This window comes from Heteronotia binoei, chromosome 12, assembly GCF_032191835.1.
Source record: "Heteronotia binoei isolate CCM8104 ecotype False Entrance Well chromosome 12, APGP_CSIRO_Hbin_v1, whole genome shotgun sequence".
NCBI classification, from domain to species: Eukaryota; Metazoa; Chordata; class Lepidosauria; order Squamata; family Gekkonidae; genus Heteronotia; species Heteronotia binoei.
The window spans coordinates 71,998,978-72,018,414 of record NC_083234.1 but is presented as its reverse complement, the minus strand read 5'-3'; the positions used below and the strand labels follow the sequence as shown (position 1 = coordinate 72,018,414).

Below are 19,437 nucleotides of genomic sequence, written 5' to 3'. Positions count from 1 at the left end.
AGCACTCAAGAGGAGTTCCAGTCATGTCTCACCCTCAGGCAAAGAATTAGCATCCGCTACCTCTGAGTCTTCAACCATGTGTTGCTACAGTCACTTTTTAAACACAACTATATGGATATATGTGTACAGGGCTCCCCCCCCTCCCTTTAGCAGGAACGCACAGGAACACAGTTCCGGGCGGCTTGGTGTCAGGGGGTGTGGTCTTATATGCAAATGATTCCTGCTGGGCTTGTTCTCCCAAAAAAGCCCTGTTTGTGTTATATATATAGAAAGAGGATTTCTTTCACCAAGTCTTAGGCAACTGCCCTTTTCAGCTCAGTATTAACAATGCTGTTTGGGAGGAGCTCTTTGGAATTTCTGACATCTGCCAACACGGGATCCTTCTAAAACCATTGCTGCTGGGTTTCCATTTGGGATCTTCTGCGCGCAGAGCATGGGAACATGGCTCCCCTCTAGCAGGGGAAGCCATATGCTGGCTGCGAGAACCAGGCCTCTCCCATCTCTTACGTTCAGGTGTCTGTTTCCCCCTCATTCCCTTTGCAAACATTTCTGCTGTCCTGAAACTGAGGATAACTTGTTCAGAGCACTGAAGGCGATCTTGCTGCTTCTGCTGGATACCCTATCAAACCTGTTTGGCTTCGAAGCACTGACAGGCAAAAGAAATACAGGATACCTATGCACCCTGGGAAGTGCTGCCTCTGCCACAATCAGATCTCTCAAACTCATGGCAGATCTCATGGCAGAGTCTCGGAGTAAGTGATAATAAGGTTTTTAATAGGAATCACATAGTAAAAGGTTACAATACAAGACTGGATGGGGCCTACCGGCCCAACTTATATACATCTCTGGATCCCCGTGCTAGCACATCATTGGGTCATTCAAACTGGTGGAGGCTTGTGATTGGTCTAAGGCTGCAGGGATTTGGATCCTACAGCCCTTTGTTCCAAAGTCCCCAAGCTCCAATGAGCCAGGCGGGAATATCCAAGTCTTCTCTCGAGTCCACATACATAACAGGAAGAGAGAGAATTCAAAGAAGAGCTTTAGCAGGGATGATGTTCTCTGAACTTTCTTGTGCTGAAAAGGAGTCATCTCTGCTGCTGAGTGACATTACCTTGTCTGCCTCCAGCCTGAATTTGTGCCCCTTTGCGATTCTGAGTATGGAAGAGACATAGCATCCCTCCTGTGACTTCAGAGTTCAGCAGTGCCTTGCACGTAAAAAGAGGTACCCAAGACTGCAAGCCACATCTTTGATTTTTGGCCAAAATTAGACCACCACCAACACTTTTCCTGATTGTCTGCCCTAGGGTTGCCAATCCCCAGGTGGGGGCAGGGGATCCCCCGGTTTGGAGACCTTCCCCCCACTTCAGGGTCATCAGAAAGCGGGGGAATGTCTGCTGGGCACTCCATTATTCCCTATGGAGACCAATTCCCATAGGCTATAATAGACAATTGATCCATGGGGCTCTGGGGGGGGGCTGTTTTTTGAGGTAGAGGTACCAAAGTTTCAACATAGCATCCAGTGCCTCTCCCCAAAGTATCTGCCAAGTTCTAAAAGGGTTGGACCAGAGGGTCCAATTCTATGAGCCCCCAGAGAAGCTGCCCCTATCCATTATTTCCAATGGAGGGAAGGCATTTAAAAGGTGTGCAATCCCTTTAAAGTGATGGCCAGAACTCCCTTTGGAGTTCAATTGTGCTTGTCACAACCTTGCTTCTGGCTCCACCCCCAAAGTCCCCAGATATTTCTTGAATTGGACTTGGCAACCCTAGCCTGCCCAGTATTTTTAGAAAGGGGGTAGGGCCACGTGCAGGTGGGTGGAGCCAAGACTTTACCCAGCAAGTCTTTTGATTGGCCACTGGAGATTTGACTGCCTGTGTGGATTTTTAAACTCACTGCTTTGGCAGCAGCTGCCAACAGTTCAGGTTGACAAACCCCAGTCTGTTCAAGGGATCCCCCCTGGTCTTTGGGGCTTTAATTCACCACCAGGCAGCTGGCCACCAGAGGAAACCCCACCCCCAAAACAGGAACGCCGTTGCACAATGTACCTGATGTGATGACAGCACTGAGAAGTGACATCATCACGCGGGGAATGTCATATGACGACACTGGTTTTTTTGCGCAAACTCTATGGTTTTTGTAGCAAAAAAACCATAGAGGTTGCCCAAAACCTAGAGTACCATGTGCGACGTTGGTGACACATTGCCGCATGTATGAAAACTCCTGGAGAAGCTCCAGGATCCCCCCTGCTGGCAGTGAAGTAGAACCTGGCAACCCTACCAGTACAGTGTGAGAATCTTCACTGTGTGCCTGACGGTAAGCTGCAGCAGCCATTTTGAGCCTGGCTCCACCTTCCGCGGCAGCCATTTTGAGGAAATTATTTTGCAGCTTTACCCACCATGTGGTGTCAGAATTCCAAAGGTGCCTGCAAGCTCAAAAAGGTGGGAGACCGCTGGCTTAGAAGTTGTACGGTTGCTGTTAAAGACAGCGGCCTCCCTTTCCCTGTCTCAGCACACCTGTGAGTTCTAATGTTCCAAGCGGCTCCCTTCCTGCTATGCCTGCCAGTTTGGGGATGTTGTGTCTTGCATTTCAGTCCTGAAGTTAGAACACAGCGAACGCTACAGAGGTGACCAGTGGAAGTCCACTGGTCCCCGGACGTAGCTCGCAAATACGCTCCGCCAATCAAGATCGGTGGCGGGAAGTTTAACTGGCCAGGATTGGACCTGACCAGGCTGAGGGTTGTTCCAGGGTATGTATATAATCGGGACCCGGCCCGCGTTTCCCTCTCTTGTGATGTACTCACTAATAAAGCATGTCGCCTTCAAAACGGGAGGGAGGTTCCCGTGGCCTATTATTCGAGAATCCTAACCCCCACGGAGCCCAGATAGACAAGGAGGCCTTGGTAATAGTGGCGGGGATGCATAAATTCAACGACTACCTGTACGGTAGGCATTTCACGATTGCCACGGACCACAAGCCGCTACTGGGCCTCCTCGCCCCAGACCGCCAGACACCACAAATTCTGTCACAGCGCGTCCTGCGGTGGAGCCAGTTCCTCAACTCGTACACATGCCCTGATCCACCGCCCTAGCAAAGCTATGGGACACGCTGACGCCCTCAGCCGCCTGCCGCTGCCCTCTATGGACCCGGATCCCACCCCTGCTCACCATGTGATGCTTATAGAGACTCTACCAGAGAGGCCCCTCCACGCCGCTGAGGTAGCTAGGGCCACGGATAGAGACCGCATCCTCCACATGTTTTAGACTGGGTGGGAAGGGGGTGGCCTGCGGGCAAACTGGATGCAGAATTCAGGGCATTCGCATCACGCAGAGAAGAACTATCCATGCAAAAGGGGTGCATTCTCTGGGGTAGCAGGGTGGTGGTTCCCCCCCCCCCCCATTGCGGAAGCAAGTGCTGGAAGCCCCACACGAAATACACCCAGGGATAGTGCGTATGAAGGCCCTGGCACGTAGCTATGTATGGTGGCCAGGGATGGATGAGGAGATAGAAGGGTGGGTTCAAAGGTGCCAACCCTGCCAAGAGTCCCGGCCGGATCCGCCCAATGCCCCTGTCCACTGCTGGGAGTCCAACAGAAGGCCGTGGTCCCGGTTACACCTAGACTTTGCGGGGCCATACCAGGGCCAAATATTCTTTATTCTAGTTGATGCATACACCAAGTGGTTGGAAGTGATTCCCGTAGCTTCAACCTCCACCGCGGCAACAGTCAGAGCCTTGAGAAGGGTCTTTTGCACTCACGGGATTCCCGAGACCCTCGTCATGGAAAATGGTACCACTTTCACCTCCCGGGAATTCCAGGAGTTCTTGAATAGGTACCTCATCCAGCACATTCGATCCGCCCCTTTCCATCCAGCCACCAACGGCCAAGCAGAGCGCATGGTGTGCACCACTAAAGAGGCCCTGGGTCGCATTGTACAGGGAGATTGGGACCACCGCCTGGCAGCTTTCCTATTTGATAACAGAATCACCCCCTACCCCGTCACCGGATTAAGCCCTGCCGAGTTGCCAATGGGGAGGAAGTTGATCACTAGGCTAGATAGGTTGCATCCTGACCGGGCTACGGACCTCCGCAGTTCCCCCGAAACCAGGGAAGCTGCTAGGGGATTCTTTCCAGGGGATCCAGTATACGCAAAGAACTTTGCAGGCAGGCCGGAGTGGGTAGCCGCCCGGGTGCTGCGGGTCACCGGGTTCCGCTCCTATGAGGTCTTGTCGGAGGGGGGCCAGCTCCTAAGGAGGCATATTGACCAGCTGTGCCGTCGCACCTTGCCGGAAGAACTGACAGCAATCGGGGGAGTGGGGGAGAACTAACAGCAACACCCCCGGGAGAGACCCAGCCCATGCTGGCCGCACCGACTATGTGGGCAGAAGAGCACCACAGTGGAGGGAGCGACCCCCTCGGAGAGGAGATTCCAGAACAGCAACAAGCGGCGGACAGCCCTCTTCCGGCGTCACCCCACCACGAGGAACCAGCCGCTCCGCCAGCCACGGCAGCCGCTCCAACTCCCCAATTAACCCTGAGGTCGACCAGGGGTGCCAGCCTACTTGAAAGACTTTGTGTCTTGAACTAAGGGGGGAGGAGTGTTGTGTCTTGCATTTCAGTCCTGAAGTTAGAAAAACAGCGAACGCTACAGAGGTGACCAGTGGAAGTCCACTGGTCCCCGGGCGTAGCACGCAAATACGCTCCGCCAATCAAGATCGGTGGCGGGAAGTTTAACTGGCCAGGATTAGACCTGACCAGGCTGAGGGTTGTTCCGGGGTATGTATATAATTGGGACCCGGCCCGCGTTTCCCTCTCTTGTGATGTACTCGCTAATAAAGCATGTTGCCTTCAAAACGTCTCGTCACTCAGTACATTACAGGGGATGAGGAATTGTCATGATCCTAGGCCTAGTGCGGACTACAGGTTCCAGAGAAGCCTGTGTAGGAGTAGTTCAATTATGCTTGTCACACCCTTGCTACTGGCTCCGCCCCCAATGTCTCCTGGCTCCACCCCCAAAGTCCCCAGATATTTCTTAAATTGGACTTGGCAGCCCTACTGCCCACAGATATATTTTCAAATGTTCTAAGTAAATAATAAAGAAATGTGTAGCTGCACCGGTGGCATCTGTTCACTTTCTCGTCATGTGTTGAAGCCATAGGTTGTTCATGCACATGTTCTGTCTCCATGTTGTCCAGTGTGCAGAGAAAGCAATAAATGCGATCCCGACCATTTGAAGCACGCCCCATGTTATTTGCCAAACTTTCCTCTCTGCTGGTGGCCGGTCTTAAACTCGTCAGTCGGGAGGAATGGGTTAAATCTCCCCTTTCTCCCCTTTTAGACTTAAAGTGGCTCTAATAAGCCAGTAATTTGATTTGGTATATAACATGCTTTTAAAGTGAGGGGATAAATACAGCAGGCTGGCATAAAAGGTGGCTATTAAAGAAAGATTCGAGATGGGCCGTAATAGCTTTGAATTAATAGCGTCTCTTCTCTGCGGCGGATCCTGTGGTTGGTTCCCGCTTGGAATGTTCTGGTGTGTGTGTTTTAAGAGAGAAAACTTTCAAACTGAGCCTGGCTCTCTCCCGGGCAGCCATTTAACCTCCGTTTATGAAGAAATAAAGCAAAATTTATGCTGATTTCGGCCTGCTTTGGGGGATAGTTTTGGAGCGTAAAAGCTCTTTTGCCTGCAATTTGCCGAGTGGCGTTGTCATGCCCATGACGGCTGCTTCTGATCAAGATAAAGCTTTATAGCCAGGGCATTTGCGGTAACAGCAACCTAATGCTGCATTTTCATTTGGCTGCAATTAATGTTAATGCCTGCTACGAAAATTGTCATTAAATACCATTTTAAAATCCATTCAATTTGCATATGCAAAACCCATTTGCTATCGTGTAAAATACTCACTGCCATTCATCACGTCTCCTCATCCTTTTCCTCCCCATTATATATATTTAAAAATCCTTTTATTAGCAATTAGCTTTTTAAAATGAAATCTATGTGTAACCTCTGCTGGGCCCAACATGGAGAAGAGCAAATAAAGCATTTTACAAGCTATGGAGACACAAAAAATCCTGCAGCAGTAGGCCCTGGATATCGTGCTTACTTTTTAAAATCTTGGTGGCCCCGTCTAGTGGAACCACGAGCCACAAGAGGACATCCAGTTGCCAACTCCAAGTTCGGATCAGGCCAATGGCCCATCCAGTCCAACACTCTGTGTCACACACAGTGGCCAAAAAAACAGGTGCTATCAGGAGGTCCATCAGTGGGGCCAGGACACTAAAAGTCCTCCCACTGTTGCCTCCCCCAAGCACCAAGAATACAGAGCATCTCCGCTCCACACAGAGTGTTCCATCTATAAGAACATAAGAGAAGCCATGTTGGATTAGACCAATGGCTCATCCAGTCCAACACTCTGTGTCACATAAGAACATAAGAGAAGCCATGTTGGATCAGGCCTGTGGCCCATCCAGTCCAACACTCTGTGTCACATAAGAACACAAGAGAAGCCACGTTGGATCAGGCCAATGGCCCCTCCAGTCCAACGCTCTGTGTCACATAAGAACATAAGAGAAGCCATGTTGGATCAGGCCAATGGCCCATCCAGTCCAATACTCTGTGTCACCCAGTGGCCAAAAAACCAGGTGCCAAGTTCACGCTGGGATGTTCCCTCAGAAAAAAAAGCCATGGTTGTAAGCCGTATGTCCCTTCTAACCTTTTGTATTGCATCTCCAAGTCTTTTGTTCACAGACCTTCAAGCAATGACCCAAGCACCTGTGCTCCAGTTCTGGGAGCCCTGGAGCGGATTTCTTTGTGGGCAGCTGCTGAGTCACTGCACCATCCCAACCCACCTCTGGGTGAGCCTTTCAGTTCTACGTGGTGCATCCACTGTGGTGTAGCATTACTACAAAGCCTAGTCTGGTTGTATAGCAAAATGTACTTCTGCCGAGAATAACTATCTGGAGAACACAGAATTTCTCTGTAGGCCTACTCAGACGCACCAGGCCTGGCTAGGATTACCAACCTCCAGGTGGTAGCTGGAGATCTCCCACTCTGCAGCTGATTTCCAGGATACAAGAGTTTGGTTCATCTGGAGAAAATGGCTGCTTTGGAAGGTGAATTCTAAGGCATTATACCACATTGAAGCCTCTCCCTAAAACCCACCCTCCTTGGGTTCCAACCCCAAAAGCTCCAGAAGTGAGGGGGGAGCAAAGCCTCCTCCAGCTCTCTCTTCAAAGAACGCTCAGATACTGGGCGCCTTGAAGCCAGTAGGGCCGAGCCTCGTTGCGGCGTGCTCCTCTGATTGTGTGTGAGGGGAGGGCAGAGGGCGGCGGAAAGGAAGGGAGGGGGCTGCTGCTGGTGGTAGTGGTGGGGAGGCAATTTTAGGTGTTTGTCTTGGGCACTGGGCGGGGGGGAGCCCAATTTGGAGCCCTCTCCCAGCACCCTAGGCAACTGCCTAGTTTGCCTATTGGGTGAGCCGGCCGTGTCAGTGAGAAAGGTGGACTATCACAAAAGTAAATAAACTTAAATAGGTTAGTTTTAAATCTGTGTAAGAATTGGGCCATCACTATGACTTGTGGAGCTAAATTCACAAGTTAATTACATGGTGGGTGAAGAAGAAGTACTTCCTTTATCTTTATGGCACATCAGTTTTACGGCGTCCTTCTGAGTTTTAGCAAAGAGTCCAGTAGCGCTTTTAAGACTTACAAATTTTATTGTAGCCAAAGTTCCCTCTAAGCTGTGGAGTCTTGTGAGCAAAAATTCTACTTTGTGAGCTACTGGCATTAAAGTTGTGAGCTGCTGCATCAATTAGTTTGCTCGGGGGCCATTTTTCCTGAGCTGAAACAAAAATGTGTGATCTGGAGGCTAAAAAATTGTGAGCTAGCTCACACTAACTCAGCTTAGAGGGAACACTTGTTGTAGCATAAGCTTATGTTCGTCTTAAAGGTGTTACTGGACTTTTTACTATTTTGCAGCAACAGATTAATGCAGCTAACTCCTCTGGATCTTCTGAGTTTTAGTGTTTTGGGAGAAAGAGAAGGTCTTGTCACTCCACCCCACACACAAATTGATAACGCTCAAACTGTTTCCCTCTCACCTTGCCGGTCTTCCATAGGTCATGTCCGCAGGGACTTTGGGGGGCGTCTTTTTAAAGCGTCGCTCGTCGTTATCACTTAAGCGGATGTCCTTGAGCTTCCGGTACAGGTTATGCTCATGTGCAGTGACATAACCCTCTTGGACAGCTTTGCGGTTCATAGTCTTGTAATCACGGCCACGTTCCTTCGCTGAAGGGGCTCTGGGCTTTGTTGTATTCCAGTGGCCAATGGCTAGGGAGAAAAGGGAGTTAAGAGATGTCAAGGTAGTCTGGAAGGTTCATAAAATGCCGTTTTATGCAGAGACTGATGTAGTCAAATTGTTCCTAGTCTGTAGAACTCTAGATGACTTCAAGTGGGTGATTGTATAATATGGAATAAAATGAATAAGAACATAAGAGAATCCATCTTGGATCAGGCCAATGGCCCACCCTATTCAACACTCTGTGTCACACAGTGACCAAAAAACCCAGGTGCCATCAGGAGGTCCACCAGTGGGGCCAGGACACTAGAAGCCCTCCCACTGAGGCCCCTCCCCAAGCACCAAGAATACAGAGCATCACTGCCCCTGCATGCAGGGCCGGCGCATGGGAGTAGGCCTCCACTGCCGTCCTGACTTTGCGGAGGCTTCCCAAGACTCGAGTGGCCTCCGCAAAGTTGGCAAGGACAGCGAGAGTGCTCTGGGCGCACCCACTGCCTTCAGGACTTTGCGGAGGCTGCCCGAGCCTCGGGCAACCTCTGCAAAGTTGAGAGGGGGGAGCCGCGTGTCAGTTACGTCATTGTGACGTCATCAACGTGCATGAACTTAATCAGGGGCGGGGAGGGCGGAGAAGCAGCAACTGGCCTGGGGCATTGGAAACTATAGCGTCAGGCCTGCCGGCATGCAGAAAGCTAGCATGTCAGGGAGAAGTCTCTGCTGGAGCTGTTCTCCCAGGCACCTTGCTTTCCACATGCAGTGAATATTAATGTTTGTTTGAGAGAGAGTTCAGCTATACCTGCAGTCTGAAGCTATACCCGCAGTCCACAAGAAGATTTATACTGCTCTTCTCATGAACTGAGACTTTGTATTCTGCCCTTAAACTAATCACTAAGGGAAAACGCATCAGGATTTGGTAAGTGAACTTTCTTGGCAAGGACATCTTTTCTCATATTATCTGTACCAAAGGAGAGAACAACTGTTCTCCACAAGTCTCAAGCAGGCACGTGGAAAACTCCTCCCACTTTCCCATGCTCTCACCTGTCAAGCCCACCCCCAAGGAGATACAATTGTGCAGGCTAGAAATGGCTGCAAAACGCTGTAAACGCAGGGCTCTTTTTGAGCAGGAATGCAGTTCCGGCTGACTTGGCGGCAGGGGGTGTGTGGCCTAATATGTAGATGAGTTCCTAGTATGCAAATGAGTTCCTGTGTGAAACAATGGTTATGGGAAGTGTGTAGTCTAATATGCAAATGAGTTCCTGCTGGGCTTTTTCTGCAAAAAAAGCCCTGGGTAAAAGGTTGTAAGATTGCTGCTCCAGATGTGAAACCATATTGGCGAAGTAGAAAAGAGCAAGTAGTAGAAAGAGTAGAAAAAGAGCAAGTTTCAGCAGCAACTTAAAGACTTACAAAATTTGTGGCAGGGTATGAGTTTTCATGAGTCACTGCTCACTTCTTCAGATACCGCTAGAATGTGAGTCTATCTGTCCTATATATTGGAAACTGCGGTGATTTCAGATGCCAAATTACTTTAGCAGGTGAATAACAACAGCAGGATTCATTGGATTAGGTGTGGTACGCAGAGGGGTAGAAGGCACAGAGAAATCAGCATTGGTAATGAGACAGGAAACCTAGGTCTCAGTTTGGTCCAGGTGGATGCACTGTCTTGAGCTTCTTTACCAACTGCAATTCAGTAGTCTCTCTTTCTAATCTCCCTTTGAAATTCCTTTGTAAGAGAATTACTACTCTTATGTCAGCAGCTGAATGTCCTGGAAGGTTAAAATGTTCCTCCACTGGTTTTTGAATATTGTGGTTCCAAAAGTCATTGGCTAAGGCAGGCAAATGTCCAAAACAGGCAGCAGGTCTGCAAAAACGAAGGAATTAGGAGGAGGTTGGAACCTGGGAAGCATTATTTTATTGTTGTTTTTTTGGGCAAAGTTTTGTACAACAATGATAGAGGTTAGATTATATATATTTTATATCCCGCCCCCATTCTGTGGGCTCAGGATGGGTAATGTACTTCCACGGAGTGCTAGCCTTGGAGTCCTCCTGGGACTGCAAGTGATTTCTAGGCAACGGAGATCAGTTCCCCTGTAAAAATGGCTGCTTTGGAGGGTGGACTCAATGGGGTTATACCTTGCTGAGGTCCCTCCCCTCTCCAGAACCCACTTCCCCAAGTTCCACCTCCAAAATCTCCAGGTGTTTCCAACCCATGCTGGCAGCCCTATTAATCACTGATGTGCAGAGCTTTTTTTGAGCAGGAACACACAGAAATGCAGTTCCGTCTTGGTGTCAGGGGTGTGGCCTAATCAGGGCTTTGTTTGTAGCAGGAACTCCTTTGTATGTTAGGCCACACCCCTCTTATGTAGCCAATCCTCCCAGAGTTTACAGGGGTCTTAGTACAGGGCCTTGGATGATTGGCTACATCAGGGGTGTGTGTCCTAATATGCAAAGGAGTTCTTGTTACAAAAAAAGCCCTGTGCCTAATATTCTAATGTGTTCCTGCTAGGCTTTTTCTGCAAAAAAGCCCTATGTGAAACAATGCTGACATCAGGGGGTGTGGCCTAATATGCAAATGAGTTTCTGCTGGGCTTTTCCTATAAAAAATGCCCTGCTGATGTGCGAAGATTGAACTTCTGTTTTCACCCCAAGGTGATTTCACAATGAAGGAAGGCAAAAACATCAGCCAGAATAAAATAAGGGGGTTCATGGTTCACACATTCCCAGTACCATACCTTCAGGTACCCCTCCATCAGTCCCGTGCAGATATAACCCGTAATTGAAGTCGTATCCTGGGAGAGTATAGCAGCTTCGGCGTGGCTTCCCCAGTTCCGGCTGAAAGGGGCAAATGTGTGGCAGAGAGGAGACAACATTAACACAGACACTTCCAAGATCTTTAGTTGCACATAGACACTTATTAAAAATTGTGACCCAATTTCCTGTGGCTGGAACAAATGGTGTCAAGCTAATTCACATGTGTGCCTGTGTAAAATGTGCCTGGGTAGTGCTCTAGCAATTATTTTTAGTGTTTAACCACAACATGTCATCACTTAATGTCTATGAAAGTACTTAAAAGATATGCAGGTGGTGCACACAAAGAAGTCCCTGCCTGCCAAAGCAGAGGGGAAGAAAAGGAGGAGGGGGTAAGGCTTACATTAGCTGGGAGAGGTGAAAAGAAATCTATGATTAGCTTTCTTATGGGTTTTTGTCTTTAAATTAGAAGTAGCTGCAGGAATCTCTGAATTGGACCATGGCTGTACCCCCAGGGGTGGCCAAACTTGCTTAATGTAAGAGCGGCATAGACTAAACATCAGATGTTTGAGAGCCATAAGACAAGGAAGGAAGGAAGGAAGGAAGGAAGGAAGGAAGGAAGGAAGGAAGGAAGGAAGGAAGGAAGGAAGGAAGGAAGGAAGGAAGGAAGGAAGGAAGGAAGGAAGGAAGGAAGGAAGAAGATAGATAGAAGATAGATGACAGATGATAGATGTTAGATAGATGATAGATAGATAGATAGATAGATAGATAGATAGATAGATAGATAGATGATAGATAGATAGATAGATAGATAGATAGATAGATAGATAGATAGATAGATGATAGATAGATAGATGTTAGATAGATGATAGATAGATAGATAGATAGATAGATAGATAGATAGATAGATAGATAGATAGATAGATAGATAGATAGATAGATAGATAGATAGATGATAGATAGATAGATAGATAGATGATAGATAGATAGATAGATAGATGATAGATAGATAGATAGATAGATAGATAGATAGATAGATAGATAGATAGATAGATAGATAGATAGATGTTAGATAGATGATAGATAGATAGATAGATAGATAGATAGATAGATAGATAGATAGATAGATAGATAGATAGATAGATATGGGGGGGAGGAAAAACTGGAAAGAAAGCAACTTTAAATGCATTCTCCAAACTGGCAGCTGGCTTGGAGAAATGATTTAAAGAGACAAATGCCTTCTCCAAGCTGGCCAACAGGGTGGTAGGGGTTTCAAGAGGCACACACCATGTGTGAAAGAGCCACATGTGGCTCCCGAGCTGCAGTTTGGCCACCCGTTGTAGCCTTTTGAACACTGTCTTACACTGAATCAGTTCATTGGTCCATCAAGGTCAGTATTGCCTACTCAGACTGGCAGGGGCTTATCATGGTCTGCGCAGAGGTCTTTCCTATCACCTCCTTCCTGGTCCTTGAGTGGATTCGAAATTTATTCATTTATTGTTTAAATTTATATCCCACCCTTCCCAACATGCAGGGCAGCTCACAACAAGTTTAAAACATAATAAGATAGGATAAAACGATAAAACAGTTCTACAATATGATAATTCACAAATCCAGATGGCTCAGAAATCTCAAGTTTCTTTTATGGGCTCTCTCCACATTCAGGATGAAACTCACATGAAGCTTCCTTACACTGAATCAGACCATTAGTCTGTCAAGGTCAGTATTGTCTACTCAGGCTGGCAGCAAGTCTCCAGGGTCTCAAGCGGATAAAGGTCTTTTGTATCACCTGCTGCCAGATCCTTTAACTGGAGATGCTGGGGATTTAGCCTGGGACCTTCTGCATGTGAAGCAGAGGCTCTTCCACTGAGCCACTGATTCAAATCTCACCTGAAGCTGCTATTTATCCTGTACGGAAAATGTGTGTCGGTAGAAGAGGGTTTGATTTTAAGGGCGCTAGGGGAAGAACCCCCTCTTCCCCCAGTGTTACAGTCTTGACCCAACTACCACAGTCGCTTTTAACTTTTTAAGAACCTCTGGGAGATCTGAGCACAGATTCCCCGTTGCCCCGTCTCTTGCCTGTGCAGTACAGTCAAAGAAGGGGTCCCTTAACATGGTGCCCTTAACACGGTGCATCATGGTGCCCGCTGACACCTTTCTTGAGGTACAGAGGGCATGCAGCCATTCCCAGGGTTCACTTTGTAGAAAATAGGTGATGGACTTCATCCAGCGATTGTTATGCAGCTGCACCTACTATTCAATGAACAAGGTGGGGAGAAGGAGGGGGAACCCTCAGAAAGGTTCAGGAGCTGTGCTCCTGTGAGCTCCTGCTGAATCCAAAGCCTGGCCATTTAATTTCCTTATTCAAATCTTCTTTGAAATACAACCTGGAGACAACCCAGACAGAAGCTTTGGGTTCCAGAACTGGGTTGGATTGGGCACCAGTGCATGGCTTCTCGCAGGGCACAGTCTCTGGATTTTAGGGATGTGTGATTTGCGGTGGTCCAAAGATTGCAGCTTTGCCCCAGTTTCTGCACGTGCAGCTGTTCTGGGGGCATCCCATGGTGGAGCAGTTGGCACAAGAATTGGGCTTTGGACAGAAGCCCACCTGGAGGGCAGAGTCCCCTGAATGAAGGGTATATGATACATAATAGTGAAAACCTTATTTTAAAGACACAGACCTTTTAAATTGTCCTCAGTAATTGTTGGAGGGTTGCCAGGTCCCCCCCCCCCAGCTACTGGCAAGGGAAGAAGAGAGTAGGAATGCAGATCCAGATGTTGTAAAACTCCTAGAGACTTGTGGATAGAGCCTGCAGAAGTTAGGGACCTTGGTGGGGCACAATTCCAAAGAATCCACCCTCTAAAACATCCATTTTCTCCAGGGGAACATCAGATCTCTGTAGTCTGGAGATAAGCTGTACTTCCAGGGGATCCCCAGCTCCCACCTGGAGGCTGGCATCTCTAATTGTTGCCAGATTAGCAAGTTAGGAACTAGGGAACCGACTTGAGACTCTCTTTGAGCCTCGAGGCAGAGAATATTTTCCTCTCAGCTCAATTGGATAAGAAATCCGACTCCCCCGCCCCCTCCCATGCTTTAGCCTGAGATACGTTGAGATCTTGCAGAGGTTTACAGCCCACCAAGTGCTCCACGCCCCTTTAATGGGCCCTTTCCCCCCTACTCACGGAGACCAGAAAAAGGTCAAGAAAAAGGCCCATCAGAGAACAACCACAGAGGTGGGGTGGCAGGCTGGCCTGGAGGAGGCCTGAAAAAGGCTTGTCAGAGGGAAGAAAGAGCAGCGCACAATGGCCGGGGAGTGGGGGGGGCGGTTTATTTAGTTTTAAAATTAACTCCTTTTCTTTCCCTGTGTGTACTCTGGCTTTGCCATGTCTGTGGAGTTCACTGACCTCTCCTCCTGCCTTTGTGCCCTGACCACAATCTCCATGGTGAAGGCAGTCAGAGATTAGCCAGGCTTGAACACTTATTGTGTAGCTGGGGTGGGGTGGGGGAATCAAGGGCTGGCTGCCATGCTGGGGAGGGAAGAGAGAGATGACAGGAAGACCAATTGGTTTTTTAGCTTTCGTTTTCTTTTTTTAGGCAACTTAGAAACTTCCTTTCTGTTTCATAGATACCCTCAAGCTGGCTACCAGACCCAAAGCTATCTAAAGGAACCGAACGTTAAAATAGCATAAAACAATAAAACAATGTCCCCCGGGGCTGACAGGCCACTAAGACCCTCAGGAAGTCCTGCCCCACAGCTGGTGAAACCCTGGCTGCCTTGTTTTGCCCAAGAGACCCAGGTGGGCAGCCGCGGTGGTCTGAAGCAATAGAACAAAGCCGGGAGCCCAGTAGCACCTTTAAGGCCAACAAAGTTTTATTCAGAACGCATAAGCTGTTGTGTGCACGTGCACGTGAAAGCTTACGTGTTCTGAATAAAACTTTGTTGGCCTTAAAGGTGCTACTGGGCTCCCGGCTTTGTTCTATTGTTTTGCCCAAGTAGTAGAAGAAGAAGACTGCAGATTTATACTCCACCCTTCTCTCTGAATCGGAGACTCAGAGCAGCTTGCGATCTCCTTTATCTTCTTCCCCAACAACAGACACCCTGTGAGGTGGGTGGGGCTGAGAGGACTCTCACAGCAGCTGCCCTTTCAAGGATAGCTCCTATGAGAGCTATGGGTGACCCAAGGCCATTCCAGCAGCTGCAAGTGGAGGAGTGGGGAATCATAAGAACATAACATAAGAGAAGCCATGTTGGATCAGGCTAATGCCCCATCCAGTCCAACACTCTGTATCACACAGTGGCCTACACACACACACACACACACACACACATACGCACAGTGGCTAATAGCCACTGATGGACCTCTGCTCCATATTTTTATCTAACCCCCTCTTGAAGCCGGCTATGCTTGTAGCTGCCACCACCTCCTGTGGCAGTGAATTCCACATATGTTTTTTCGATGCCCATTCCACCAAGCATATAGGGACAGGTTTGTTTCCCCGTTTGTAGTCAAAACAATAGTAGATGCGGACAGGGCGTGTTTGGAGAAACTTTTGGTGGATGCAAGTCCGTCTATCTCTAGACAGATAGCTAAATTCTGCCATTACCTTGTGAAGTTCCATACTAAGAAACAAGAAATTGCATGTTTTGTATGATCTGTTTGAATGTTAGGTTATAAACGATTTTATATATTCTGATTTAAAGGATTTTATATTAATTTGAACTGATTCTGGATTTTAAAATTGGTTAAATTATATTTTAGTTATCCCCGACCTGTATAGGTGCGGAAAAGTTTTATGTATTTTATTGTATTTTATGTAGTTTAGGAGGGTTTTTACATGATGTGTTATAGTTTTTATATTGGTCTATGACCGTAATAAAAAGTTCAGTTCAGTTCACAGGTTAATCACCCTTTGGGTGAAGAAGTACTTCCTTTTATCCGTTCTAACCCGACTGCTCAGCAATTTCATTGAATGCCCACGAGTTCTTGTATTGTGAGAAAGGGAGAAAAGGACTTCTTTCTCTACTTTCTCCATCCCATGCATAATCTTGTAAACCTCTATCATGTCACCCCGCAGTTGACGTTTCTCCAAGCTAAAGAGCCCCAAGTGTTTCAACCTTTCTTCATAGGGAAAGTGTTCCAAACCTTTAATCATTCTAGTTGCCTTTTCCTGGACTTTTTCCAATGCTATAATATCCTTTTTGAGGTGCGGTGACCAGAATTGCACACAGTACTCCAAATGAGACCGCACCATCGATTTATACAGGGGCATTATGATACTGGCTGATTTGTTTCCAGTTCCCTTCCTAATAATTCCCAGCATGGCGTTGGCCTTTTTTTACTGCAATCGCACACTGTCTTGACATCAAACCCAGTTCTCCCAGATAAGAGCCCACACACTTAACCACTACACCAAGCGAGCCCCACAGTAATTCTTCTCACCCTTGCCTAGCCATTCCTTCTTTGGGGCTATGGCCAGAGAGGAAGTGTGTTTTGCTTTCCCAATCTGCCCTGGGTAATAATTCCATCAAGTTAATTTCAGATTGCACCACAACAGTGCTGCCTTTCAAACCAACTTCGTTCAAAGGCTTTCTGAAATAAAAGTGTTTAGCTTGCTCCGGACTCAAAGCCTGTTAATGAAGATGTCATTCTCACTTCTGGTGGGAAGGAGTTCCGTAGCTTCAGAGAGGCACTGAAAAGCCCTACCTAGTAGGCCCTGTCAACCATATGACCTGTTGCTACCGGAAGGCCTCCTCCATTGATTTTGAACTCGGGCAGGTTGATACACTCGAGATGGAGGCGGTGCTTCATGAATTCAGACTAGGGATGGGCATGAATCGAAGCACGAATCACAATTCATGCCTAAAACTAAAAGATTCATGGTTTGTTCCAGATCGGTTGAGGTACTCGTGCTATGCACAACTTGCAAAATGATACAGCTTGTTTTTTGGGCAGTTCGTCTGTGTCATTATTGGCCGGGGATCCTCCTCACGCGCCATGACGTGCCTGGCACATACTGTCTGGCACAGTAGTCCTTATATATACAGTACAGCCAATCACGGCAGTCCATACAGTTGCTGACTTCAGCAGGTGCTTTCCCCTGGTTACAATCCAGCCAGAACCCGCTCACTCACAAGGTTGATCTGACCTGACCTGTCAGATACTGTCATGGTAGATCTACCTGCTGCTTCTTGCTTCTGTCATGCTGTGGAAGGAGGACTCAATGCACTGACAGACGTCACCCAGAAGTGATGCTATTGCACCAGGCGCGTCGCCCTGGCGAACGTGCCTGGCGCGATAGCGTCACTCCCAGGTGACGTCATCACATTGGGTGAGTTTGCGGCACACCAGTGCTTTCTTGTCCTCCCAAACCAAATGAACCACACTTCATTCAGAAAATTTAAAAAGCATGAAATGAACCACTGAATTGGGTAAACCCACGAACCATGAAATGAAGCGGACCACCATTTTTGTTTCATGCCCATTCCTAATCCAGACTCCAAGCCATTTTGAGTTCTCAGGGTCAAAACCAGCATCTTGAATTAGGCCCAGAAAGAGTCCGAGAGGTGGTGCAGTTGGGAAGTCTCTGGCATTATCTGATCATCGTGATGATGGTGAATCCCAGTCCCCAAGCTGCAGCATTTTGTACAACTTGAAATTTCTAGGCTGTCTTCAAGGGCAGCCCCATGCAGATTATGTTACAGTACCCCAATCTGGATGTTACCAAACTTTCTTCCCTCATCTTGTTTGTCTGAGGGAGATTGTAAAATCTTTGGACAGAGGCATTGTGACAGCTCCCGGAACACCTTTAGCACCTACACCCCCCTGATGTAGCCAATCCTCCAAGAGCTTACAAAAAAGAGCCTTGTAAGCTCTCGGAGGATTGGCTGCATCAGGGGTTCGTGGCCAAATATGCAAAGGGGCTCCTGCTAGAATTCCATCCCTGAGCAGGTATACCAATGAACATTTCTTAGAACATAAAATGGCCTTAAATTTACAATAAAAATAAAGATGACCAGATTACCATGAGGTGAGCTGTGCCACCCAAGGAAACTCCAGCCAATTGTATCACCCTGTCAACAGATAAGGCAGATTTCAGCACAGATCAACTTCAGTTGTGAGCTAAACGGCCTGTGACTGACCCCACATGGCCAGAGGAGAATAAATGCTACTGGAGCAGCACGGGAGAGCATTGGTCACCAAACGGTCAGGCCACAGCTCTGCTTGAGACACAGCGTGACTCAGTGGCTAAGAGTCTTAGCTATAGCCCAAGAATTCCTGGGTTCAAATTTCTCAAAATGAAACACTATGAATTTGAAAAACATACAGTTAGATCTGCACTGCAACTGACACTAACAAAATTGTTTCATGCCATTTGGGTAGACAGACACACTGGACTGAGGGAGGCGTCCACATTTCATACAAGGCCCCCCCCCCGTTTTTTTGGTAGAAAAAGCCCAGCAGGAACTCATTTGCATATTAGGCCACACTTCTGACACCACCATTTTTCACACAGGGCTTTTGTGTGGAAAAGGCTCAGTGGGAACTTCTTTGCATATTAGGCCACACCCCCCCAACACCTAGTCATCCGGAACTGCGTTCCTGTGCGTTCCTGCTCAAAAAAAAAAAGCCCTGGCATTGCCTATTCCCAGGTTCTTCTTCTGCCTTGGCTAGAATGCAGATTGGTTTTTCTCCCCCCCCCCCCCCGCCCGTGACAGCTGTCCCCACCAGCAGACAACTTCATTAAACCTCCATTAAGATGTCATTTTGCTGTCTCGTTTCCCACCTCTCCGCTCTAATTAAAACCATCCCTTGCTATCTTCCAGGCGGCCCTAATCGTTTTCTCTGGGTGCCTTCCACAGGCCCTTCCTTCCCTTTACGATCTCGGCACGGAAAACCAGGCCTCTTAAATATGGTTTATGCTGTTCCCGCCCCCCCTTTGGAGATGTCAGAGCCAAGGAGCCTTCTGGGAACAAAGCAAGAGAAACAGAGAGGTCATTGGGGGGTGCCCACCGTTTCAAGCAAATTCTCACCTCTTGTTCTGCTGGGTGGGGGGGGGGGGCGGGGGTGGAGATGACAAGTGTTGTGGATTTTGAAGGGAACCCCACAGCAGCCCTTCTTTCAGCGACACCCATCACTGGCTGTGCCTTCCCCTGCTCCACCCTCTTGAGTCCTCAAAGCCATATAGCAAGGCCGCATCAGCGACACTTCAAAATGCAAGTCTGAGTGAAACGTTTCTATGGAGTCGAGACAGGTGACAAGCAAGGTGGCCAGCCTCCCGGTGGCAGAAAACCAGCAACAGCCCCATGTAGAATACACACACCTCTTATCAGTCTCTTATCTTCAAAAAAACGCCGTTCAAAATATTGATATGGTATTTCAAATTTTGCTTTTCAAAATAAGTCCGGA

At 48.0% G+C, this 19,437-nt stretch overlaps 1 protein-coding gene across 1 annotated transcript in view; it reads right to left on the bottom strand.

Annotated features, from left to right (window-relative positions):
• Positions 1-19,437, bottom strand: part of CFAP77 (cilia and flagella associated protein 77) — a 172,682-nt gene that overhangs the window by 56,969 nt on the left and 96,276 nt on the right. The window contains exons 2-3 of the mRNA XM_060250941.1: positions 11,013-11,112; positions 8,090-8,318 (exon numbers count right to left, since the gene is read on the bottom strand). Coding sequence (XP_060106924.1) covers positions 8,090-8,318; positions 11,013-11,112 — 329 coding nt within the window. The remainder of the gene's footprint in view (positions 1-8,089; positions 8,319-11,012; positions 11,113-19,437) is intronic.